The sequence below is a fragment of the Phoxinus phoxinus genome (assembly GCF_949152265.1).
Source record: "Phoxinus phoxinus genome assembly, chromosome: 23".
In the NCBI taxonomy this organism is placed as follows: Eukaryota; Metazoa; Chordata; class Actinopteri; order Cypriniformes; family Leuciscidae; genus Phoxinus; species Phoxinus phoxinus.
Window position 1 is genome coordinate 17,134,930 of NC_136898.1, and position 27,484 is coordinate 17,162,413.

General features: G+C 39.0%; 1 protein-coding gene across 2 annotated transcripts; it reads right to left on the reverse strand.

The window, feature by feature from the left end:
- Positions 1–973: 973 nt before the first annotated feature.
- On the reverse strand, positions 974–25,920 carry ppp3ccb (protein phosphatase 3, catalytic subunit, gamma isozyme, b). 2 transcript variants are annotated; one of them, XM_079599725.1, is made up of 14 exons: positions 25,535–25,920; positions 18,340–18,537; positions 17,156–17,280; positions 13,604–13,715; positions 12,052–12,197; positions 10,939–11,078; positions 10,712–10,789; positions 10,493–10,587; positions 10,152–10,277; positions 9,543–9,620; positions 7,903–7,987; positions 6,489–6,586; positions 3,948–3,974; positions 974–1,626 (listed from the first exon to the last, which is right to left on the reverse strand). In XM_079599725.1, the coding sequence occupies exons 1-14, from the start codon at positions 25,584–25,586 to the stop codon at positions 1,451–1,453; spliced, it is 1,536 nt and encodes a 511-aa protein (XP_079455851.1). In that variant the 5' UTR covers positions 25,587–25,920; the 3' UTR covers positions 974–1,450. The 2 variants fall into 2 exon arrangements, with proteins under 2 accessions (XP_079455851.1, XP_079455852.1); XM_079599726.1 differs by lacking the exon at positions 3,948–3,974 and having other exon boundaries at positions 25,535–25,899.
- Between the last annotated feature and the right edge of the window lie 1,564 nt (positions 25,921–27,484).

Below are 27,484 nucleotides of genomic sequence, written 5' to 3' on the forward strand. Positions count from 1 at the left end.
TCAGTATAGTAAAAGCAATCAAAATAACATTGTTTTACTTTAGGTAAAAGCAAAAGATGAGGCTTCAGTCACTCATATGCGTGGAAAATGGTCCACTAGAGAATACAGGCGTTTAGAAGAGCGTTCTGCTCAGCTATAGAAATACTAGCGCTGAAGATACTTACAAGTTTGTTGATGCAAACCTTTATAGGTACAAAAATTAGACAAATTGAAAAACAATTAAATGGGGTTTAATGTTAAAAACATCCAACTGGTGGGCTACAATGGTTTTGTAGAAACAGAAAATAAAAAAGGCAAGCGAGACTTTTTCGGTTTAACTTATTTCATTTAGCCGAGATGAGACGGGATGTAAGGCATGTATGCTCATTTTCTGAGATGCTTAACGTTTCACCTCATCCAATCACATTTCACATATACATTATGGGCGGCAAGAAAAACGTCTGTGTAAAATCATGGCAGTTAAACCGTGCCTTTTACCACTATGGTTCTGACAAAATGCGTCTAAAAGTGTTGGAAATTATGGCAGAGGCCGATAAAAGCGTGACTGACTACAAATCGAAGGGAAAAAGTAACGGGGGAAAAAACCAAGCTCCTCCAACCATCTTGCGGGATGGCTTTTTGCTTTTTCGCATTGATTACAAATCAGTATAGTAATTTGAGTTATGAACAGGAAAAAGAAAACAAAGTAAACATTACATTTGGTTCAGGGAACACTTGAAAATGTACATGTACATATAAATGTGTCAACACTTGTTATTAATGCACTCCCCTTAGCTATAATTGGCATTATGAAGGTTTTTTTTTTTCACATTGTTTCAATAAAACTTTTTTTTGTTTTGCATCAACAATTATCATACTTGCTTTGGGTATTCACAAATAAGCATTCTATATAATTATGCCGGCCAAAAAATTCCTTTGCCAAGCGCACAAACAACGATAACGTAATTCTGCCGAGCAAGTCTTGGTTGTTTAAAAAAAAAGAAAAAAAGAAAAGAAATGAAAAAAAAAAAATGTCAGAAATAAATCTAATTTATAAACGTAAATTTACAAAATGGATTGTTTTTTTTGTGTTTGTTTTTTTAAACTACTGAATCTAAGATGACCTTACACCACCCCAATGCTATGTCTATATATATATATTCTGTTTATGTACACATGTAATATTCATCACGTATGTATTCATTCATCTCAATTTTTCCACCATTACAGATCTTACATTTCTTATCATCTATATCAATAAATAAATAAGAACCATGGTTTGTTTTTCACTACGCCCTCTTCATGGTATTGTGCGATTCTCCCCGAAATGGTCCTGGAGAGTTTTGCATGTAGGGGGCATCACCTCTACCAAAAAGAGAGAGAATGAGAGGAAAACAGAGGGAGAGAGAGGAAAAAAAAAGAGAGACAGAAAGGAAAGGATGAGGGAGAGCGCTAGGTAGCTGCTGGGTTACTACGCCTGTGCGTTGGTGCCGTTCTTGTCGGGGGAATTGGCTGCGTTGATGGAGTTGGCAGTGCCTTCTGGCTGCACGCTGTCCCTGCGCGGAGGCATTCGCTCGTTTATCCGGTCCAGTCCACGTGCTTCTTCGAAGCTTTGGATCTTGTGTTGAGGGTTGAAGCCTTGGATGGCTGGAAGTATGGAAGCACGAAGTTAGATAATGCTTATGAAGTGACATACAACAATGACAATGTTTGCTTCCGTTTTGAGCATTACTGGTATCCTTGTGCATATTACCGTGTCAGTTTACAGATTGCACTAGCTTTAAGATTTCACGGCATGTCGTAATCACATCATTAACACTATCAATGCCAAAATTAATCTCTAGGGGACTGGTGGTACAGCCGTCATGTGGTACAAGTCGGATCTCTCAGAAAAAAAAAGAAAAAAAAAAGTCTACAAGTTCTATAATGACGTGAACACTTTTTACAAGTCGTCATCTCATAATAATGGGAATTACGACATGGTGTGAATGCACCGTAAGATTTGAGACTAGATTTTAAATTTTCAAAAAATTATTGGAAATTAAACTAACTAAAATTGCAATATGGATTTTTTAAATGTAAAAGCTGTGATTGAATTAAATAAATGTATGCACCAAGGCCCCATTTACACTGCATGGCTCAAGTGACCCAATTCCGATTTTTTTCCTCATGTGGCACAGATCGGATATGACCGGCGAACGTGTAAGCAGGAAAAGAGCACATGGATTCCGATATTCTCAGAACGGTTTCAGTAAATACGTCATTAAAAAAAGGGACGTCAACTCAGGTGGACACCAACTGCGATCAGATGACTTATTAATGGCGCGATGATGACGAAGGCTCAACACAGTGGAGTAATACGGAGGTTGTATGTCTTTTGAGCCTTTGGGGCGAAGAGACAGTGCAGGCAAAAATGCAGGGTTGTTAACGAAATAAATCTGTGTTTGAAGAGATTTCTGGAGAGATGGGAAGGCACGGTTTTAAGCGCTCGTGGCTACAGTGCCAATGTAACATATATATATTTTTTGCTGACCTTTGAAAATAGTGCAGAAAATAAAAGACTTGATAATCATTTTCATCCATTGCATATCGTGCCGTTTTACTTCCTTTTCCGCATCAGAACGTCTACATTGGGATGTTTCACCACTGTATAGCGTAAATGCAAATATCGGATAGGGGTCACTTTTAAAAGATGCAAGCGTGTCGTCAAAAAAATTGGATATAGCCAGCAAATCGGAATTGGGCATCAAGGGCTGCAGTGTAAACGCAGCTTAAGTGTTTCAGAGTAAGTGTGTCTTTTACACGCAAGCAGCTCAGTTCACAGGAAATGCCACACAAATTCGGCTCTGAGCTTGGGTTGCTTATAACGTGCATTTGGGAACGCAACATGCGCCAGCCGTCTTACCAAATTTGTAATGAGAAGTGCTTATAAACCGGCTACCGGCTTCCTATGGTTTTCCACCAAAATAAAAGCTTTATTTTTTAAATAAATACTATTGTAATTTTACAGTGATATATTACAATAGTAACATTAATTATTTTGGTTAATATTTTTATTTAGTAATAATAATTACTAGTACTACTATTTTATAGTAATATTGATGTACAATAAATAAAAACCGACAGCAAACCTGGAGCTTAAAAAAAACAAGTTCAAGGAAAAAATTGCAATTAGTCTTTTGTCCCACCCACAAATCATGCAGTCCTACATTCCAACATTAACTTATTAGACATGAACATTTCCAGTCACTAAAGTCGCATGACTACTAAGAGAGGTCTGTTCTTCCCCAAACAGTACCCAAAAAAGGCTGATGAAAAGTATGAGAAAGTTTAAAAAAAAGAGAAGTTGAGGGTGTACAGTAAGGGTACGACTAGTTCAGATCGCTTTCCCCAGAAAAACGCTGACATTAAAGGCAAAACCAGGCCTAGATTTGAGTTTATCTGTGTGCTCTTTGGTCAGGAAGTGAAACTGATAAAAACAAAGATTCAGTCTCATGCTGTGGTCTGCTCACACCCCTGCCTCTGGCTTCCCCCTTTAAACAGCTGTGACTGAAGCGCTGGCGTTCACGATTGTGAGACTTTGTGAAACGTCCTCTCTCAACGGCCAGATCTACCAAAAAGTTTATCCTGGGATAAAGAGATAGTTTACCCAAAAATAGAAATAGTCATCATTTAATAATGTCATTTTTATCCGTTTAGTGGCGCAGAAATTACATGTCACCTTTAAATACAAACAGACGAAATGCAACAAAACAACACAAAGGAACAACAAACAAATATCTCAACGTGCAAATCAAACTAAATTGCTAGCTTTTAAAAGTAACAAGCATGAGAACTACACACACAAATAAATAAATGATATTGGCGACTACAAAAGGACGAAATGCACACGGACGACAGACAGTAAATCACAGGGGGAGGGTAACAGACAGACAACACTGAGAAGGTTTCACAGATGTCTTGCATACCTTGTGCTTCCTCTGCTTCTATGGTGGCTGTGTAAGCATGAGTAGTAGTGCCATGCCCAAAACGAACGGGGAAAGAAAGTGAGTCAAGTTATCAATGCAATCACAAGTACATTCAAACCCCCTCCCTGTTGCCCATTCATTCATCTTCCCCTCCCAACATCAGCCCAAACGCTTCGCATGCCACACGGGAAGAAACCGAAAAGAGGTTAGTTTAGTTGCTTCATTCAGAACATAAACAGATTTCAAAAGTAGTTTTCACTTGGTGAGGGTTGTTTTTGAGAAACCATGCTTTTGAACCTGAGACGCAACGACTCTTGACATGGACAGTCTATTTTTACAGCTGAAGGTATACAATAGCCAAACAAGGAGAGGCTTTCGCCGTAAAAACGCCATGCAATGTACTGTATATGTATGAAGACAGTTTATTTGTGGCCTTCACAGGAAGATGAGAGACGAGACAGCTTTGAGCGATGTGTTGTTTTATTTCTATTTTCAGCTTCTGAAGAATCCTTTTATTTACATCCCCTCCCCCAGCGCACCATCAACACGTTACAATCACAAGACGGTGTTGTATTTTATTGTGCCTTGACGTTTGACCAATAGAGCAAGGCCTTTCAAAATGTAATGCCACAGACCCACTAAATATGAAGAGTCCCTTAGAAGTGCCTTTCAGTGTATTTTCCACTAATAAATACCCTTTTATACTACAGCTGCACGATTCAATATTGGAAAATATTTTTTATTTTACTTCGGTGAAATGGTTGTCATTTCACAATATATATCAGATGACTTGAATGGCTCTATTTGGAAAAGGATGAATCATTCAAAAATTATTCAGGTGATTTTGTAGGGGAGATCATCTGCATAGAAAATAAATTACATGTAGGGATGCGATGCACAATACTGTTCGCCATGATGGTTCTGAATTGCTTTAAAATGCGATTTAAATGACTTTGCAATGTAGTGCAAAATATGCAGCGCACATATGGGCTACATAAAATTATAATGAGAACATTATAATTATGTGCTTGGGACATGGCTTTTAATGCTTTTGTTTTTGTAATCAGGCTCTCAAAAATTAAATATTTGAATTTGGATTTATCAGCTTTTAAATATAAAGAATTATCGGTATGGGCCAACATTTTCATATCGGTGCATCCCTAATTACATGCATAGATCAATATAACCGAACACAAATACAGAAATTGTTTTCAGAAATTGAATAAAATGTAAAAATACACTTCATAGTCTTTAACAAATATTAATTATATTTTATTTATACATTAAAGTGATTTTCCCTGTCTTTTGTTTGATTAACAGCATCAGTTTTATTCAGATTACACATCCGTTTTCTTTCTCAATTGTTTACGTTTACGCTGCGTTTACAAGGACACTCGCCGAGAAGGGCATTTTGACGTGTATATGTCTGTTTAAGCGCAAAAAGACCAGAAAGAGACCTGAATTCGGTCTTCGCGTGCTGCCTGCACACAGAAAACAGGGCACAAGCTCCGAATTGAGTTCTTTTTCGCGTGTTCTTGTGCTTGAATGTTTTAAACTCATTTGAATGTATAAACTGAGGCCTTAAACACGTGCAAATTATAAACTTTCACTCTGTGATGGTTAAACTTAGCAATTAATATGCAAATCGCATGCATTCTGAAGGGGGCGGGGGGTGGGGGGTGCTGGAGCGTATGGATCAACTACGATCCCTACTTGCTTGACACCGCACATCCTGCGATGTGACAGCATTTATTTGAAATTAACTTTTTTTGGTTACAACTTAAAGTCTATGCTTTAGAAAACCAAATCCATTTAAAATGAGCAGTTTTGGCAGAACGGTGGCCTAGGAGTTTCATAGGAGTGCAGTGCTCAGACATGTTAAGCTATTGTGCCCATATGGGAAGCAAGCCAATTTATTCGCCCTAACAAACAAGTGTTTTGAGCATATGAAACTAGTCACTGTGATATCAGTGTGTTTTTCCAAGTGGATATAAAGATCCACTAGTTTCATCAAAAACAAACCTGACCATGTTAATGTGGCTGTGAGTAGGATGGCAGCAGGATGCAGCAGGCTGGTGAGTTTTTACATTAAAGGCCAGGAGAGGAAGCGTGGCATACCGACAGGCGCTGGCTTAAATTGGGTCATATTGCGTCATAGTCATAAGCTCACAGGAGCCCCTCTCACTGTGAAAGCATCACCCGCAGCAGCTCCTTGGCACTCGCTATGATCTCAGCAGTGCTTGGAAGTTTTTTAAGTCCCTGTCAGGGCAGGAAATCTGAAGCGTGTTGATTGAAATCCCCTTCATGACCAAACCCTTCTAAAATCTCCCCCCTCTCTAAACGATATCACTTTCGATGATGGGTGTGTTGCACCGTGAGAGAGGCAGAGCTGCCGGGCAAGGCGGTGACAGCAACAGGGTGAGAGAGAGAGTTATAGACAGAAAGACTGAGAAAGAAAGAGCGTAACAGGAGCAGGGGGTTGGTGGAGAGCCGGTTACACCCTCCACAACACCACTCAATAAGGGCAGGAGTAAGACTTACCGCTCTGTATGGTCTGTCTGCCTCCTGACAGGACACCCAGAGGCAACGTCCCAGTAGGGGTCAAGCCCTTTAACTGCAACACACTCTCGTTCTCCTCTCTGAAAATAAAAATGTTATGCATTTACATCAATGGCAAATAAAAGGGTCCACAAAGAAAAAGGGTTTTGAAATGTGCAAAGCTCTTAGAAATGTACTCACCATTCATTTTTTTGAAAATGGTATAACAAGGTATTAATGGTATTAATTCATTGACTCGAAATTGTCATGTGGTCCAATCAGAAAAAATAAAAATTAAGACTTATTTTAAGAGTTTTTCTAAATAAATGCATTTTAGGAAACACTATCTTTAAGGTGACGTAGTTACACATGTACTTACAATAGTAATAACAGTAAATTATGCATAATTACAAATAACTAACCCTAAAGCAAATCCTAATCCTATTCCTAGCCATAACTTTATAGTAAGTACATGCAGTTAATATATTACTCAGTACTTAAGTACAATGTAACTACGTCACCTTAAAATAAAATGTAACCCATTTATAAATGGATTGACCAATTTTAAATTCATTAGTCATATTTTACAAACATGCATCAAATGCTTTTAAAAAAATACACAGCAAAAAATGTTTGTAATTCTTACAGAAAACACTGTAAAAATACTACAGTAAAAACATGTTCATTGATTAAATGCAAGTTAGATTACCATATACGGAGAAAAACTGTAAATGGTTTAACATCACTGTGTATTTTTACTGTAAAAAAAAGGACATTCCCAGAAGTCTCTACTTTACACACCACATTTGATGAAACTGTTTTATAAGTGATTTTGTTTCTTCTTATTTTCGTTGTCAGTAATGCACATTAGTGTGCTAACGTTAGATTTATTTGACATTTTATTACATACATTTTGTTATTTAGTTAATGTATATTGCATTATTTTATTTGTCTGTTTTACCCTGATGGTGTTTTGTCTCTTTCTGTGTGTGACCCTGTACATCATCTATATATTGTACTGACCATGTCAGTTTATGGTCAGATCGCTTACAATAAACCGATTCATCATGGTTTTCTATTGTGCCATCTGTATTACTGTTGTGTTTTTATCAGTACTTTTTAAGGTAAAAAGTCAGATTTTAGTAGTTAAAGCAGGTATATTATCATTATAACACTTTTGAACACAATTGAAAAAATATACACAATTGAAAAAAAAATATATATATACAGGCATCCTGTAACGCTGGAAACAGTCACACTGTTTTTTTTCTGGCAACCACAGCTAAAAGTTTCTTACTGTAAGAATAACAGGATATTTGTTTTACAGTGGTCAACATCTCTGTTGTGCAGAAAGAAGTGTGTGTGCGTGTCAAATTCCTGGCCATGAGGGATTTGTATGTGAAGTGTCTATATTCACCTAAGAACAGAGAAAACTCTGGCCATCTTGCCAATGGCACGAATCTTATTTCGGATCACCTCCTTGCGGACTGCCGGGGTGCCACCTGCCACAAACATGCACAAACGGGGAGGGACAGAGGAAAACAAAAATAGAGAGAAAGAAGGTTAGAGTCTAGTTTCATTAATGGTACATGGGGACAATTTTGCTATATACCCGTCTACTTAAAACCTTGTTGTACATGTTATAAACTCATTTTATCCAGAAAAAATGATAAAGTAATGAGGTAATAAACATCATTACCTGCAAAGTGCAAACTAGTCCTAATCTGATGGCTAGCATCATAAATACTGCAGATCAAATGAGGCATTACATCCTGAATCCCATAAGGAATAAATAAACCCCATTTCAAAACTCAAAGGCTCACAGACACACAGAGGAAGTGTGTCAGGCCAAGTTAAAATTATGCACCATTCAAAAAAAAAAGAAAAAGAAGGACAAATCAAATGGGCATCAGGAACAGTAAATGGGACACTGTATTCCTTCATGACAGCTCCTCGATGTGTGCTCAGAACGGGTTCATCTGGTTTCATTACAGCAAGAGAGGCATCACTGTACTTCATGGCTCTTACGTTAAGAGCAGCAATTCATTTTGAATCGCTGACGTGACTGAATGGAGACCCAGTTTGGGGTCGTTTTTGAAAACGGTTAAGGGTGCCGCATGTTTAGCTAGAAGGTTTGTAATAAATTTGATAATTTAAAAAAGAAACAAAAAGAACATGCCTTGAAGGCATTCATGATGTACAAACGAAGCACTGTCTATGTACTTCCTGTCTCTGCAGTGTTATATGCATCAAACAGATAAAACAATAAGCAGGATGCCCATTTAATCACACAACGCTGAACACGTAGTTTGTATTTAAAGCAACTTTCACACGAGACCTAAATAGAAATATATGGGCTATTCACAGAGGACTAATGCACACTAATCAGAGAACTATTATTTGATGAGATGAGGGGCATGCATATATATATTTAACACAGCTGAAATCCATTTGAGGAGAAAAAAGAAAGGAGACATTTATGCGCGAAGGCTAATGGAGCACACTTTTGTTACATTTAAATTCAAGTAAATGTTGATTACATTATTTTTGCTGAGTGGAAAGTAAAAGACCGTACCAAATATTTTTTATGATATACAAAAATATTTCAGTCTGGGGTGAGTCATTTGATGAGCACCTTTCTTAAGTAAGGATCCATTAAAGTGATAGAGACATTATTAATATTACAAAAGTTTATATTTTAATAAATGTTGTTCTTTTGAACTTTCTATTTTCTATCAATGACATTAGGTAACCATTACAGTTTCCTTACAGGAAAAACAGATAATTTTAGAATGGAATCCAAATATTTTAACATTATATTAGTTCGTAGTTTTTGCTGTGGTATCGGCACATATTCACTAATTTCACTGGTATCTAAAATATGAATTAACCTTCTATGTATTTTGTGGTACTTTTATTTAAATCTTTAGCAATCTTTGAGCCCTGATCACTCACCTCTAAAAAGAAGTGGTATCAACTTTAAGTCTAGCTGAATTTATTTGGAGTAAAATAAATAAAAACATTACAATGCAGTAAAACAGCTTTACATGTTCTTACCTTCACATGTGTCGTCTCCCTCTGACATAAGCTCATCATCTGAGCAAATGTTTAACACGTTGACCAGCATCTCTGTTACTGAAGGCACATGAGAGAAGACATTACATAGACCGCCAACATATGCTCTCTGAACCAAATTTGGTCTACTTCTACTATTTATTACATGCTTAGGCTCAAATACTACATACATGTCATACTTCATAGTGTTCAACATAAGGACTATGGTCATTTTGTACAGATATGTATTTGCTTAATCCATCTCTTAGTTAGCAGATGTTTTGTCTGAATGTTTCCTTGAGGATTTATTTGGACATTTTATTTGTTTTTCATGTATCTTAGCTTAACATCAGCCTGCCCAGGGACTACGGGTGAAAATTAGCTCTTGAGCTAAAACCCGGTACAATGCATCTCTCCCTTTGAGGTTAATGTTTATTGTACGCTGTCCCTGTTTTTTTCTAAATAAAAAAATAAAAAAATAAAGGATCAATAAAGTAAACCATCAGAACTGATAAATCGCAAAACTAATTTTTAAAACCACATCCAATAATTCAGCAAATGCACTTCTGATGGGTGTCAAAAAAGACTAAGCTGTTCCCATTTGCTCTTTACCTTTCTCCCCGACGAAGGGCAGTGACCACGTGAACACATCCATGAAGTTGGGCAACCAGTATGGGTGAGGGGAGCAATTGAACTGCCGGATGTTCATAACGTTGTTCTCGTATTTCAACACAGCAGCTTATGGGGTGAAAGAACCAAACAAAAAAAATCTGAAAATATGTTCTGATTTTGTGAGACTTAATATTTAATTAAACTTGAAAAAGAGAGCGAGAAAAAAAGGACATTTTCATTTCAGCAAAAACTGGCTTACCTTGTTGAGAAATTGCATACGGCTAGATATTAAACTGCACAGCATGATAGCACAGGCTCAAAAGCTTTTTGAGAGTTCTTACCTTTATTGTTATACACATCTAAGTAGTTTGGTGCAGAGAAGATTGTGATTAATGAGGGGAAGCCTGTCGTCTGACTTTTTCTGTACATTCGATACCTAAGGAGGTCAGTGAAATGGGACCGAAATTGTCAGGGGTTCATTTAAAAACAGCTGTTAAAATTGAATTGAAGCTCTTGCTGCAAATAGCCTGGTTTAACAGTGTGCTGTGCAGTGGACTCACCCTGCATCTTGGGCTTCGTGTGCTCTTATAACTGACAACAAGTTATTATTCATCAAAAAGTCACATACTGCAGGGTAGCTGTTAGAGACGGAGAGAGGTGTAATTAGCGATTCCAGCAGTCCATCAGTCAAAACGGCATGACTAACATTGAGAGGTGCGACTGAACGGGGACTGAGTAGGCAGCTATCGAACAAATGTGCATGTGGGTAGACTGTCAGCTGGAGTACCTGTAGAAATAGGAACATCCTCTCACACTGTTGTGACAAAAGTGCTCTGAGCTCTTTTCACTGCCGTAGTCCTCGCCAGGGTCAGACCACAGCAGGTCGCACATCGGCCCGAAAGCTGGCGGCTCTTTAAACCGGTCTAACTGCAGAGCAAAGCAAACAATCAGACCGTCTCATCCATCACTGCAACAATACAAACTCAATCTGTTGGAATTCGCTTAATCTACATCGGTGAGGGATTACTGAAAGAACAAATCGCGAATCATCATCTTGTTCAGGCCAGTGCCAATTTCGTTGATGAATAATTTGTCATCAGTTGTCAACGACATTTTATCCCTGACGAAACGACAAAATAAAAACCAGTATTGAAACCATGCATTTTCGTCAGATAAAAACAAGATGAAAATGTTGGGGGAGGGTCGATTTTGGGAAGAGATCCAGTCAGAACTGATGTCAAACGTGGTAGATGCGCACATTTGAATTGTTATGTGCTTATCAACCTGACGGGTTGACATAAGTTGGCATACACTTGCTGCATGTCTCATACAGAAAATGTAAATGTCTGGGAGAAAGAAGAGCAGACATATGGATAAATCTGAAAAAGCGTGATGTAAAAAAGAGCATACACAGAAAGACGCCTCTCAAACGCCCGTGCACGAGTGCTGAATTGAGCTCTCTTTCGCATCTTTTAAAATGTCTCTGACTAAATGTAAACGACAAAAACTAAAAAACATTGTCAAAAAACTGACTAAATATAAATTTGCTGTCAAAATTAACACTGGTCCAGGTTAATAATAATTAATAAGGATGAGTCAGGGTGGTCGCTAGTTGTCCAACAACAATTTCAAATGATGAGGTAGACAAGTTTTTGGTATCTTTCTTATCTTAGTGGCAGTGCTTTAAATGGGATCCATTTAAAGAAGCAACTTCTCAGAGAGGGTTTCAACATGTTGACAGCGTCCTGTGATTTAGCGGCACAACTCCCCCCTTTAAAAGCATCATCACGACACGGATCAAAGCGCTGCCTTTGTAACGTATTCACCATCGTCTGGTACTGTCATACCCAGAATACCATATGTACACAGGACACAAAGTGATGCTTTACATCTTACTTACTTTTCGGATGTCGTCGAGGCAGGTGACCTCGGGGGACAGGCCTCCGTGAACGCAAAGGAACTGCTGGTTGAGCAGAGCGGCCAGGGGAAGGCAGTCAAAGGCCTCCATGCAGGCATCATACACCAGCTCAGAGTACTTAATCCTGCCTGCAATGAGAGAACCACAATAAAAACACTCATGTATCTCTGAACAGGCGCAAAGCGGGGTGAATGAGCTTTTCAAGCCAAGGCTGTCACGCTGTTCGTTTGACATATCGCAGTAATGCTGGGTGGGTGAGGGCAGATGGGCTTGCCAACTTTCCAAGGCTGGAGGAATAGATGGAGGAGGAGGAGGATGTTGCATGCCTTGTTAGGTGATGTTACAGCAGATCCGAGTGCTAATTGGGATGAACTGAAGAAACCAGCGTGGCGGGAGGCTGATTAAAGGAAGCTGAGGCCAGACACAGGTTACACGTGGAACAAGTGCCGCATACCGCCGTTAAATCCTGACATTTTAGAACGGGCCAACCGTGCAGTGTATTGTAAACAGCAGCACTGACAGATGAGAAACAGGCTGCCTCGTGATGAGCAAAGAACAACATTGCAACGCGCCGGCAATTGGTGAAGTAGCACATCATAATCAAAGGCTTTTTGATTAGCTCGATGGAGAAACAGCCAGGATTCTGCGGATACAAACTAGGGATGTGCAGCATGACTTCATTTCCATAATTTAGGCAAGGCAAGGCATACATGTGATGTGCTTATCTCGCAATATAATCCTAATGCCAATTTAGCCTATTTATTACAAATCAACTGAATCAATAAGCAGGACCAGTAAGTACAAACTCAATACTATTAACAAAATGCCTCAAAAGTCAGTTAACAGACTATAAGACAGAACATGTCAAGTTATTACGGTTCGTTACCATGGCCAATACTAGCCTAATTATAATATTCCAGTTTGACATGAGTCAAAATACTCCATTACCCTAATAGTCTTCTGAGTGGACATTTCTCTCATCACTCGCGAGTCGCGGTGGGTTCAAAGAAAGCAAAAGCATACAAGGTCAAAGGCAAATTTGGCTTTCTGCTCTAGATAAGACTTTTTAACACTGTAAAAAAAAAAAAGAGGGCTGAGAAAACCGCACAGTGGCAGCTGGAAGCATATTTATACTAGCCAAATTATTTAATGAACACATACAGGACAAGGACTTTATAAAATTGCATAAATGACAGGTGTTTCATTTTTGCACAGATTCTGTGTGGGTCTGCTTATGATCATCAGCTGCTGGTGGAAGGGTTTCAGTTAGCTGTCAGAGTTTGTCATGACTGAAATGATGGCTGATGTAAATCTAAGTGGGGAGGGAAGAGCCCTGACGAGCGCTGAGGGATTGTGATTGAGCTCTGCGCCCGTGGCCCGTCATCCAATACTCTCAAGAAGACATGAGCTCTCTCGGGATGCCATGGAAAAAATTGCCATGACAGAGTTGAATGATAGGATGTGGTAAAATCTCATTTCGCTCTCTTTATAACGTTTACACACACACACACAGTTTCTAAAGAGCTGAGCTTACATTCTTGTTTAAAGGTGAAGTACTCCGTGAGATGCCGACACTCGTGGTTGCCCCTGAGGAGGAAGAGGGTGGTTGGGTGGTTGATCTTCAGGGTCCACAGATAGAGCACACACTGCAGATGCAAACAGAACTCACAAATCACCAAAATGAAACACATACACTAGCAATACTGTCATATATATGATAAAAGTGCTGATGATCTGAGCAGATTATATCCTGTCAATCAAAAGGGGGCGAGAAAACATGTCTATATACTGTGTTTGAAGTTAATGTGACAATGCATTAACAGCAAAAAAAAACAACAACGTTAAAGCAGGCTCTATTTGAACCTATAAATACCCTATGAAACAAATGGCATTTTGATGCTCTTAAATGTGACAGATCGCAGCAACTCAGTTCAAGCGGCAGCGTTAGCCATCTCTTTCTCTAAATGCATGTTATAGCATGAAATAACATGCATGAATATCAGAGGGTATGTTGAAGGATACAGTACAACTTACCGAAATGTGTCATGACTTGTGTAATCGCTCAGTTTTTCAACTGCTGAACGACGTCAATGAACAATGTCACTTAACGTTGCATGTAGCTCAGGAAAGTTATCCAATGCTCACAGTTTGTGAGTTAGCTATAAACACACTAGAGAGGAGCTTATTCAAATAAATAGTTGAATATAATAATTTGGCCTCTGTTGTTAATTGTTATCTCTAATATTATAGTAATGTAGTTGGGTGATATTTTACTCCTTTAAAAAAAAAAAAAAAAACAAGATAGCATTTTAAAAAAATCAGGTATCGGTATCTCTAATCATTAGTATTTTGATTTAGCTCAAACTAATATGCAGGTTCAGTCTTTAAGAGGATTATACCTCCATTACTCCTGATATTTTAATAAAGAAATAGATCATAGAAAAATTAAAATCATTCTATCACCATAGACCACTAGTATTCACAGTATGCAAATTTCCTTTATGCACGGAACACCTAAATGGCTGACATCATCTGCCACTGAGACTAATACACTCTGTAAAGAATACTATATCCCATAATGCAATGGGGTTGACTTGTCCTTCAATTACAAATATTTCCAACAAATAAAATTTCTTAACTCCAATCAAATGAGTTGACATTTTTACACAAAACTGAATGCTATTTTTTTTTAAATAGATATATTTTGTATATCTATTTTCAAGATTGTAACTGGACAACTACCGGTACTCTTTTTTTTTCTGTAATGTGCTAAACATTTTTGTGAACTGCAAAAGTAATGATGCTGAAAACTCAGCTTTGCATCACAGGAATAAATTCCATTTTAAAATATGCATTAAAATAGAAAAGTGTCTTGAACCGAATCTCATGTACACTTCAAACACACTGAACCACTAACACATCTGAGCAGACAAAGAATATTTTGCTACATTAAGCAAGACTAAGATTTCAATCTTTTCACATTCTCTTCTGATATCATCTCAACTGGCACTGAAACGTCTAAAGTTCTCAATATTGTTTTCTTGAAAAACTTGGCCTGTCTTGTCATAGGCATGCTATCCCATTAAACACCTGCAAGGCTTTTGGGTTCACTGGTTAGATTAAATCACAGAACACTAGTATAACAATGGACAGGATGTTTTCTCTATCCTCTAAGGAAAGATACACTGCGTTTAGGTTGAAGTTATCTTTAACAAGGCCAGTCCTATAGTGAAAGAAATACTGAAAATAAAGCGTACTCCACACAGATCTGGATGTCGGGGTGGGGCGAAGTCTGGTGGCCTAACCTACGAAACGTTTGATGACTGCAGTGTCTCAGTCAGAGGGCATTAGCAGGTGGTGTGGCGGATGACTGAAGTTCAGTCCTTTGTGGTCTGTGATGTCCAGGGAGGGAGTAGGAACTTAGCGTGGCCTTTATTGTGAAACGCACATGCTCTCTTTCTGTGCATCTTAGGTGGCCCGCGGCCCTGAACCCTCAACTGTGTTTGATGGTATTGAGCAGCGGTGTGTCCGCTCTCTTACGCCGCCTCTTTTAACCATGACATTTCTCCCGTCCCTGAACTTTGCAACCAAAGCGAGATGCAGAGGTGGAAGCTTTTTGAGGACTCGCATTAGACGGCCCATTCAGAATGACAACAGACATCAAGGCCAACGATATAAAAGACTGCAGCTGATAAACTGGACCAGAATTTCTCTCAAACCAATTTACACGTAACCTCGATGTTGAGAAACGCTTTCTCTGGCCTACAGGATGGCAGGATCAATAATCCTTTAATGCCATCTGCTTCATCATTGTGGTTGCTTCACAATGACACAGTGCTACAGGCCGAGGCGACATGCTGATTGCATCATCGCAATGCATGCTGGTACAACAGAGGCTGTTTGAAAAGCACAGCCACATGGCATCTTCTGAAGGCCAAGTTACTGTGAACATCTTAAATGTGCAGTGCAAGATTTAAAATTACAAAGTACTTTTTATAGTGATTACAAAGTGGTTTAAAACACAAACTAGCCTCTTTTAATTAAACAATATTCTGGATTTAAATTGATTTGGCTATTGACAACATTTGTGGCATGCACCAAGGTAAATTTTTAATTTAGACAAAATCTAAAACCAAAAATGAAGTCAGGGTAGTTAAATTTGGGTAACTGAACGGTTCAGGGTGTTATGTTTTCAGGTGATAGTAACGTTTTTCGAATACTTTTTATGTTCCGCCTCTCAATGTTTCAGCCAAACAAATGTTATATGTTGCTACTTTAGCATCCATTTTGATCACACTGCTGACATGTTTACCTGTTGTAGCTTTGTGTGCACAAAATAAATGTTGACATGGTCAAATGCATCCTAATTGAACATCAAAAATTCAAATTCGATTTGTTTTGGCATTTAGACAAAATATATTTGGTTGTCAAAAATGCAGTGTATCACTATGGTATGCTGTTGATTACCAGAGAAAATAAGGTTGTCCACCAGTTTTTAAAAAAATAAACAAAACTTTGTTCAGTACAGCACTTATAATGGAAGACAAGACATTCTGTACAGTTTAAAAGCATAAATCTAAAGCTATACGTTTGTTAATGCGTTTATGTTGATTTTTTTTATACCAAAGGGGTAAGCTAAAAAGTTTAAATCGGAATCATTTTTATTGTTAGCGGGAGAAGAACGTCTACGAATGTAACTTCTGAACATAGTTTTCCTCAAATAACCCTTGTGTTATATTTGTTCCAATGTGAAAATTACCATAATTATCAGGGTTACATGCTATAGGGGGAAGTGAAAGATCACACCAGTCTCATGTTAGCAGGTATAAATGTAAATTCTAGTGACTGTAATTTCAATAATATATGTATATTTTAACTTTTCTCAATGTATAATGCCTTGGCAAATAGACTTTTTGCAAACAGAGAAGCAAGTTTAAATGATTTTCTATGGTATTCGACAGCATGCCACTGATAGAGCTTAATATGAATTGAACCTGTAGGATTCCTTTAAATATTCTTATAGGCATATTATAAAAGTTGTTGACCACATAACCATAACGTGCGACCATTACAGAGTAACACTCACCTCAATACTGAAATAGCCTCGATCCACATAGTCTCCCAAAAATAGATAGCGTGTGTTTTGCGGGGAACCCCCCACCTCAAAAAGCTTCATCAGGTCGAAGAACTGCCCATGGACATCTCCACACACTGAAGATGGAGACAAAACATAGTGAGAAAAACACTTGAAGTTGAAACAAAAAGAGAGTGACATCATTGGATATTGCCAAATGAAAAACATTGGAAACCCTTGTGAAACTAAGAAATATCACACTGTGTACATGCAAGGTCATCTTAAGATGGATGAAAAAAATTGGTAGCAGAAGTGCTAAGATTTAAATAACTGATCTTAAAACCACTAGACAGAAGTGTACAAATACTAGGTCCACCCAAAACAGCAGAGTGAAAAATATTAATAGTGGTCACCCTAAACAGGATGTGGCCAAACCAACATTTCCTCTTAAACCTTCACAAGGTAAAATGTGTAGAAAACAGCAAGCAGAGACACTATCTCCATTATGCACGCCACCATTTTTTCTTTTTGCTTTTCTCTTGTAGGCCAATTATTACGCACACAGTGTGTGTTATGAAAAGCATGAGAGTGTGCAAAGGGGGGGTTGAGGGGGGATAGATGTGGATAGACGTGCCCATTTATATCCACACACCTGTTTGTGTGTTTGCTCGAGTGTATGGCGAGTGTTGGGGGTTTCCTGTGGCCTCCGCTGGGGAATTAAAGTGTGGGGGTGTGTGTGAGAGAGAGTCTAGGATGCAACTGTTTCTCTGACCTTTATAGAGCAGCCACATTAGGTTGCTGTGGAAGACTAGCTCCATATGAAAATAATCACGCTCTTCTCGCTGGCTTGAGGATTATTTTGGGGTCAAGACTAAACCTTAAAGATTAAGGACGAAATCAGAGACGTCCTATCAAGTAACCGCAGAACCTTGATTGTACTTTCATAATGTTCTTCATATTACTGTGAACCAAAGCTAATCTAATTTTTCATCTAAGGAAGCAGGCATGTGGGCGAGCACCGTCAGCAGTGGGCATCGTGATTGTCTGTGATCGTACGGCATTAGGTGTAGCGAAGATCCTGCGAGAACCACATCCTGGATGTAGATGCTGGTTGTGAATCACGACAGGTTTGTAGTGTCGCCGCACAGTGAGTCATCAGAACAAGCAGCACATGGCTGAGTGCGCAAAAAGCCTACCTGTGATGGGGGCCTCCACTTCCAGCATGCACTTCTCGTGGCGGAGGATGTTGGCGCCGTCGTTGATGATGCGCAGGGCCAAGTCTTCCTCCAGGCGGCCCTCTTTCACCAGGTGGCTCTTCAAAAGCTCCACCTTGGGCTTGCCGTCCTCGTACAGCTCTTTCATGGTGAGCCGCGTCGTGGGAGGGTACGGCACCGCTGCGGGAAAGAGAAAGGAAGACTCAGTTCTTTACTCTTGTTAGTCACAGGGAAACCCTGCTGGCAAGCATTTGATACATTAGAAAAATAAACTAAGCAACTACAAGAAGACATTATGTGTGTTTTTGACTGTACAAAATGGATTACAGCTTTGTGCCAGAGCAATCCAGACCCCATATTGATTTGGAGCTACCCGTTAGAACATCGCAACAAATGTCTAAATTTAAAACAGCATGTTTACAGTCACGACCATGCAGTCGATAACCGTGTGGTGAAGTCTCAGAGTCTCTCATAGCATCCGAGACCGGGGGTGTCTCCAAGTTAAGGAAGTGCGGCTCCTTCACAAATTCAAAGCCAGATGGTGTGTGATAAAAGTGCTGAGCCATAAACAGAAAGGTGTTACTCCAAATATAAATATCTCAGCCCAAGATTTTCTGATCCACTTTCAGGCTTCCATCAAAAGTAACTCAAAGCTTCTATCTATATTGTTCAAACTAGACTTTTAAAATGTTCAGAAACTGAACCAGCCTAATTATTCAAGATTTTAAGACTAAGTGTTGGAAAAATATGCAGTTTTGCACATCACTATTGCTTGCCTGTGCAAAACTCGCCGTAATGTTGCTAGGGTGTTCTGGGTGGTTGCCATGGCATTGCTACGGTTGCTGTTCTGAGTAGCTGCTAAGGTGTTCTGAAAAAGTCAACATGATTTATTTTCTTCTGTTTTATTGTCCACCAGCCAAAAACCATACAATAAGCCACACGGTTTGAGGTATCATTCATTGCCATAGCACAAAGGGTGCGGTATGAGTTAGATGCTAATGTTTAATACTAAGCATTATGGATTTTGAAAACAACAAACTCTAAAAATATTTTTTTTTCCCTAAATGTCATAATGTGTTCTGGGAAGTAGCCATGTCTTTGCTATACAGTTGCTAAACTGTTCCGAGTTGCTGATAGGTGGTTTATTAAATAGTGCCCACACCATCTTCTAAAGTTGTGCATCTTTGGAAGCAGAGCTGCTCGCAAAGTTACAAAAAATGCTGAGTGAGAGTGAAACCTGAGAGCTGAACACTGGGGCGGGGCAGCATATATTTAAAAAAATAATAATTTCTGCAAAAAACTGAAGCTGGCATTTCTGGCCGATAATTTCGGTGCATCCCAATTAAGCACTAATCTTAATCTCAATATAGTGTTGTTGGTAACACATTATGAAGTTAGCATTACGGTTTGTCACGTTCGGATCAATTTGTGATTCTTCTGAACTTGGATTATGAAGTCGGAAATTTTCTTGATCGGTGACTGTGAATAAGTTGACCAATGACGCTGGCTGCATGGCATGATACTTGCACGTGATTCAACACTAATTAGCATTGCTTCAATTCTTTCCCTGAATACAAGCGAATTAAACTGATGTGTGAAACTTGATTGCAAGATGACAATTTATTACTCAATTCATTACGATAACTGAAAACATACAGTTTGCAATGAGGTTGTCTGAAAAGCTTAATGCCAAGCTGCCTGTCAGAAACTAAAAGTAAAACATATGCAGGGTAATAACGGATACAGTTATTGGTCAGAATTTGGGACTCTCCCACAAAGCTATGTGGGTTATCAGAACACATATGGCCACAGCTGGTCCCATCCCTTCCCCCAACCAAAGCGCACAGGCCTTGTTAAGAAGACATGAAGCCCTTGCTGTTGTGGAGAAGACAGCTTAAACAAACCCTTGACAACCTGGGGGCTGGGATATTACATTCAGACACCGTGCGCATGGGCGAGCGGCATGCAAACAAATGCCTGCTGGAATTGCTCTGCAACCCCCCGAGCTATAAGCTATTTTCAGTTGCAGGAATTCCACAACATTCAAAGCAGTTCAACAGGAGTGGGGAAGTTACGTCCTGAAGTTAGGGTGGGGTAGAAGGCCAGCTGTTGGCATTGATACGGAATCCTCTCCGCTAGGGTCACAGGCCAGGTTGGCACGACTCGCTCTTCAAAAGAATGTGGGTCTGGCCGACGGCCACAGCTTTCAGCGCTGGGACCACAGGCATGATAGACCACAATAAAGCTTCGAGCTCAGATGACAGGAACCTTCCAGGGACTCCAATAGCAGAATTAGGATCAATTTGGGTTTACAAAATCAACGATTTTTCGATGACTTCGGAGTCTGCTCAGGCTGAAATTATCAGGGGGTGTTGGTCTTGTTGCACGCCAGTATGAGGAAGAGAAACAAGGTGAATCTTTCATGCTTGACAGAATAAAGGAAGGACACCTGCTCATTTGCCTATATTAACTAAAGCCGTAACAGGGCTATTATCTGGATCGAGGGTTGAGTTCACTCTCCTGCAGCAGCGGCAGCGAAAATGTGTAACCTCTCAGTGTTGTGCATTTGCATGTGAAAATTAAGCCCTCAGGACGGGAGGGGGATTTTACTATCAAAGTACCAACATACTGTGTGTATATGATCTCAAAACCTAACCCAATGAAGGCCCACTTAAAAGGAGGACAGTTTTCAAGAACAAAAACAGTGCTTTTGCACTTGGTCATTTCATATCTGTCCAACCAAAATAAAGTTAAATTCATTCAAAGATGCATTTGAAACCAAATTTATTTGGATTCTGTAATCTTAAAGGAATAGTTCAACCAAAAATTTTAATTCAGTCATCATTTACTCACCCTCATATCGTTCCAAACTTGTATGACTTTTTTCTGCAGAGCATTACATTTTGAAAAATATTTTCAAGCTTTTTGCTCATATAATGGAAGTCAGTGGGGTCTAACGTGGTTGTTTTTGGACCTTACTGGCTTATTGTTTAGACAAAAAGATTTGAAACATTACTGAAAATATATTTTTTATGCAGAAGCAAGTAAGTTGGTGATCAAATGATAATAGAATTTGTATTCATGGATGGACTAGCCTATCCCTTTAAGAATCATTTGGACCAGACTGCATGTATATTAATAAGGAAGCTAGAAAAGTCGTTACTTCCTGTGTCAGCCTGATCTGTGGTTTTATGTGGTTTAACTGTTTTTTGACTGAATACTAGAGAACATTTTAGGTAAGAAATCTCATGGACTTGTTCTGGGCAAGGATGACGAGAGCTATCTTGGGAGGTACAAGCAAACCTAGAGAGACGCCGTTGTGCGAGACGGGCCCGAGGTCCGTTAATCATGCATGAGGACAGAATAATTACACAAGCAGGGTGACGTTGACCCTGACAGCTCTAGTTTCTATCTGTAAATAAGCCAAAAGGTCAAAACATCAAATTTACCAGCAGCCTGACAGGGGTCCAAAACTTTATAGCATCAGCTGCATAACTCATTTCCAGATGACATGCATTAGATGGTGATAAGATTTCATGTTGTTGATTAGAGGTGCACCAGTAAACCGGCTATCAAAAAGTCAACCGCCCGGGTTGCCGATCATGCGTTCAAAACAAAAAAACAGTTCTGATTGATGGCAGTTTGTGTGTGGGGTTGATCTCGGTTTTGGACTTGTACACAAACTGCATTGCAATAATTTCCCAAAATATCATTTGTGTGAAAATATTACAAAATCTATAACCATGACGTTAACACAGGCCAGAGTTGGGACATGCAGAAGGACGTAAAGAGGTGAGCACAGATGCGCAGCAGAGAAAAAAACTGTAGCAGGCAGATCAAGCTCAGATCTTAAAAAAATATTGGGAGAAAAATATATTGAATTGGAGGTGGGGGTTTATATGAATACGTCTCTGAAGGGAACGGACTGACGGAAAAGTTGACGGCATTTTCTATTTCCTCTGTATAATGCCTATTAAAGTGTGCAGTAACAAGGAAACGCTATATAGCTGCTGTTCCATAAGCGCCACCTACAGAGAGTGAATTAGCATTTTCATTCAGTCCATCTGCTGGTTTTGTTTTGTGCAGGTATGTTTTATGTAGCATAATTTCAAAAAGCTAAAGTCTATTCTGTATTTGCTTTGAATATTGAAATGATACAATCTAATTTAAATAAAAGAAAACTGCTCATGCTACATAATATAGCATATTTTTTTCGGATCTTGAGTAAAATGCAATGTTGCCTCTAGTCTTATTTCAAATAGATACAGAATTGAAGGCCAGTTTGGCCTGTATAATAGAGCAAATAGCTACAAAAACAGCAACCCAACTTAAATTGCTCTTTCATGCCAACCTTACAAGCTTTCAACTGACTGCTGGCCCATGTTTAAATACACAGCACAACAACTACAGCACTGTCTGCCGTTCTCAGCAGGGGAAAGTGAGAAAAGAGTTGCGTGGAAACGTCTAGCAACTAATCAAAGCTTTTAAAGGCACTTAACCTCAGCTTTCCTCCGCCTCCGTGGTATTGTTCCAAGCAAGGCTCGGCTGATGAGTGCGGAGTAGAAAAGTGCCGCTGCGATCCTTGATTCCCCACGCTCCGTGCTTTAGCTGTGGGAGGACTCATCAAGACACGGCCTTGGCGAGAACCTCAACTCCCACTCAGCACTTCAATCATGCTGGAGTTCATTCTCACAAAGATTATAGTCCTTTTAAAGACAAGCTTTAGTTATTTTACCTTCCAAACACAATATTTTCTGGACGAAACAACAGGCGAGCATGGAACATTTTTCTTCTTACACTCGAGTTGACTGAATTCACCCATCATCGGCCAGAAAAAAAATACTTACCCAGAACATCTCAAGGTGGTATCAGAATACGGGCGCAACAGCACGCAATGCTTGATTGGTCATTGGGTAGCGATGGTTTCAAGGTGCTAACACTTAACAATAGAGTGCAACAGTCAGGTTCTGGAAGAACAAAAACTCACCATTCATTTTCTCCACAGGGAAATTGACAGTATAACTTATTTACCTTTAAAGACAGACCTAATACTATGAGGTATGAGGTTGTTAGTCGATGGTATACGTTTTTTGTTGAAGCCATCCATCATCCGTTTGCATTATATCAACTTACTCTTAATATAACTGTTTAAAAGCTAAATGTATGGTGAGAAACTACATTACCCATGATCCTCAACAGAAAATTTCACCAATCAGAGTCCCAGAGAGAGAGAGTTGCTCTATGCAAGGATTCTGATTGTGCCACTAAAGTCTTGTACCTCCGTTTCTTTTTTTGTCTGATTTAAAAAAACATTTTCACCTTGTATCTAGTTGGCTTGGTTCATGGCTTATAACGCTTTAACAAAGACTTTTAAAAAATCCCTATGGGATAAAAATGAATGGAAAAACGCCACTGGAAACGTGGGCAGGCACTAATGCACTCTATTAACACTTGCATCATTCCACAGACAATGTTCCCTCTCTGTTGTCTTGTTATTGTTACGTTGAATAATTCTCAAGTTTGAACCTTCCGCAACATGGATGTCTGACCACCGTGGCCTACAAATAAAACATTTTTCAGACAGCCAGCAAGTAAACATACGTGTAGCGTAAAATCCAGGTGTTGGAGTGCTTAAACTGAAGAGAGGCATTCAGTGAAACCAGCTGAAATGCTGCCGTTCCTGCAAAACGGGGACCACAGATTCTAGACAGAAACAGGCTTTGGCTCTTTTTAATGAGGAGTTTTTTTTTTTTGTCTGTAGCGATTTAGATCGCTGAATGGTCTGACTTGGGAAGGAAGATGCAAGTCATTACGGATCCAGAACTAGACTACTAGAGAGAGCCCAGTGCTATCAGCTCATTACAGAGACCGTCTAATTGAGCCCGATCAGCCAAAACACATCGAGCTGACAGCAGCACATAAAAGACTGAGAGGAGAGAACACACTATATATGTCAGCGGACACACTAGTTTTAATCAAAAACAAGCGCAAGTTCCCCGGGTGCTTTATACCCATAAAGCCACGGACCAAATGATCCAATTAGCGTATTACTCTACTCTGTCTCACTCCTTTGATATAAGAAACTCCCACGAGCCCTTGATAGGGAGCTGATACACCACAACGTAACCAGGGGGTCAATCCTTTCTCGAGTTTAAAGATTATTTGTATGAGGTTAATTGGGATCACACGGATAACTTCAATTAGTTTAGTTCCATCTCAGTCAAGGGAGCAAGGTAAAGTAAGTGACACCGTTTTTGAGCATAGCGTTTTCTGAACTAAACCATCTCAAGATCACTGATGTTGCCTAAATCCAAAGGAAGGACGGAAGCTAGAGGATGAAAGCAAATGTACTACATTAATGTGAATTAATATTAGCAGAGTCAATGTTGTGCATGTAAGGCATGCAAACTTCTAACGTTACAGCATTTCTGAAAAATAAGTGGCTTTTAAGCTCACCAAAAAATTTTAACATTAAAAAAAGTTTGATTAATCTCTCATTTTAAGATTTATGTTTATTCAGTTATATATATTTCATGTAAAGTAAAAAAAAGTAGTAATTTCTTATTTTAAGATTTATATTATTTATGTATATTAAGTGTAACCAGAAAGACCACCAACATCGATTCACATTTAAAAAGTTAGATAAATCTATTGCACACACAATCATTTAATATTTTAAAATGGTTGCTGTGATATATATATATATATATCACATATAATTATTAAAAGAGAAAAACACCTGCAATATGTAAAATGTTTTTTTCTTCTTTTTGACACGGCTTTGGCAGTTTCAATTTCATGAATCATCGGGGCTTTGCATATTCAGACCACTGAGTAACATGCATTCCCACTAATATCCCTACAATGGTCTAATTCACTAAGAGCTTTTCCTTCTGCGTACTGTTTGCACACTGCAGCTTAAAACTTCATTGATCTCATTTAATTCATGCCAGTCCATCCCATGCAGCCTTAGCCAACCTGTCAAATTAGCCATCAACATGTGTGTCATTAGACTTTCTAAGTTATCCAAAAGTCAGTCAACACAACATATGTCTACACTTGTTTATCTTTATATTACACATAAACGGAATGTCACCCATCAGCTACCAGAGCGGGTTAGCTAACACAAAACCAGCAAAACTGAACAAAAACGTACGGTTTCACATAGAAAATGTACCTTTTACGAGCCGTTCGGTGGTGGATTGTTTAGTCTGCTCCTTCCCCGACATCCTTCAGTGTTTCTTGGTGGAATAATTGTAATTCCTCCTTGTAGCTGAACCCAGCTAGTCGCGTTAGCCCGCTAGCTCGGCTAAGCTACTGACGTTTCAGTTCGCGAGGAAAGTCCTGACCGCTCCGCTATAAAAGCGGGGAAACGGAGTCAGCGCGCTCGTCCGGGTCGGCTTGTTGATATGTACACTCAAACGGTGGGGGAAAGGGGAAGGGGGAGCCCACTGTAGCGGCAGAGTTTTATTTTCTGCCGTGTCTGTCCTTCGGGTTTGCTCACACAGGCGACCCAGCTGCTGTCAATTTCTCCGAGGGAGTAGCGATGTCCGATTCGTGAACGAATCGTTCGCTTGAGTCGGATCTTTTCAGGGAATCGTTTGAACCTGTTCATAAATCCTGTTTGAACGGCTCGTTGCCGAATATGACTGAATCGGTTCTTGAGTCAACAATACACCGACTCATCGACAGAACTGTCTCTCCATATGTTTAAATTGTTATTTATGTTTAAAATGTAATTTAAACTAAACATATAGCCTAAATAAGAAGACTTAGGCTATATACGTGCTGCCAGAAAAAGGAAATAGGCCTAATATAATAAATTATAGCCTACACGAGGGCACAGAAGATTAATACATAAATACAGTTTTTGTTGCTTTAGGATTAACAGAGCTTTTTCCTTATCTAGATCAATTTTGAATAAAGAAAAGAGAGGTTAAGAGCCCGAAAAAGTTTTATGATATGTGGAATTTTGCTAGCATGACATAATGTTATGTCACATGTACATGTACAACATGTAATATATTCCTTCTCTTTTGAGTATTCAAACAATCCAAATAAACATTTCAAAGATAAAGAAAAGTCACTTACAACATGAAATTGGATAAACAGTAAAAAAAAAAAAATCTCTGAGCGTAGGTATAGCCAAAACAAGCGAATAACATTTTCCTCAGAGTGACAGAAAGAGCATTTATTAAGGCTTTAGTTGGGTAAACTTTATGAATCAATAAAATTTTTATTTATTTTACGTAAGCAGATACTCAGGACCACACTTTCCCCTAATATACAATGTAAGTTATTGTTATACCTCTCTCTGAAAGAGAGCTTTTATACCAGTTATTTTTTGTTGTTCGAAAAGCATGCTTCCAATCATCGTGTCAGAGAGATAGGCTATATGCATGGAAATAGAAACATGCAGCAATAAAGACACTCCAGAGGTGATGGCATGGAAAACAACAGCATATTCATTATAGCAGTAGGAATTGTGTATTTCTGTAAAAAAAAAAAAACAAAAAAAAAAACATCTTAATAGGCTTTAAACCTGCCCTGTGAACAAAAATAGGCCCTACGCTTGTTTTGAACCAGATAACTACAAAATATAATTAGGGATAATATTCCAAAGTGAAGAGGGCTTATTCCCAAGCGTCTCCTTTAGACATGTTCGATTCACAAACAGAGAAGTGAGTTAGCCCTTTTCCTAATAAAATGCAGGCTACTGGGAAAATGTTTGTATTTTATTAACTTTTTTATTTATTTATTTGGACATGTAAACATCATTTTATTAAAACTCGTAATACAACTCGTAGTATTTATCAATATGTGCTTACAGATGGCTTAATTTCAAGGTTAGACAGAATATAAATGCCACGCCGGTGACGCAATCACGTCACGACGTAAAAGAATCGCTAAATTGGTTGCTGAGCCGGTTCTTTAAAATTAGCTCTTCAAAAGAACCGATTCCGGAAAATGGCTCAGACTTCATGAGGGAAAGGAGGCGGGGGGACAATAAAAAGGCTGTGCGCGAGATGTTGCCAGTTTTTGTCAAGCGGCCACAGTGGCCTGTAAATAATAAAGATGTTTTCTGGTTTGGTTTTATTGTAACGCTCGAATTCCGTGCCTCACTGTT

What these genes read in the sequence shown, in the direction of transcription:
- ppp3ccb (XM_079599725.1), bottom strand. Translation starts at nt 25,586, where the DNA reads ATGTCGGGGAAGGAGCAGACTAAACAATCCACCACCGAACGGCTCGTA. An exon ending in CACGAAGCCCAAGATGCAGG is followed by an intron (nt 10,588 to 10,711) that starts GTGAGTCCACTG and finishes TGACCTCCTTAG; the next exon opens with GTATCGAATGTACAGAAAAA. An exon ending in AGATGTGTATAACAATAAAG is followed by an intron (nt 10,278 to 10,492) that starts GTAAGAACTCTC and finishes TCACCCCATAAG; the next exon opens with CTGCTGTGTTGAAATACGAG.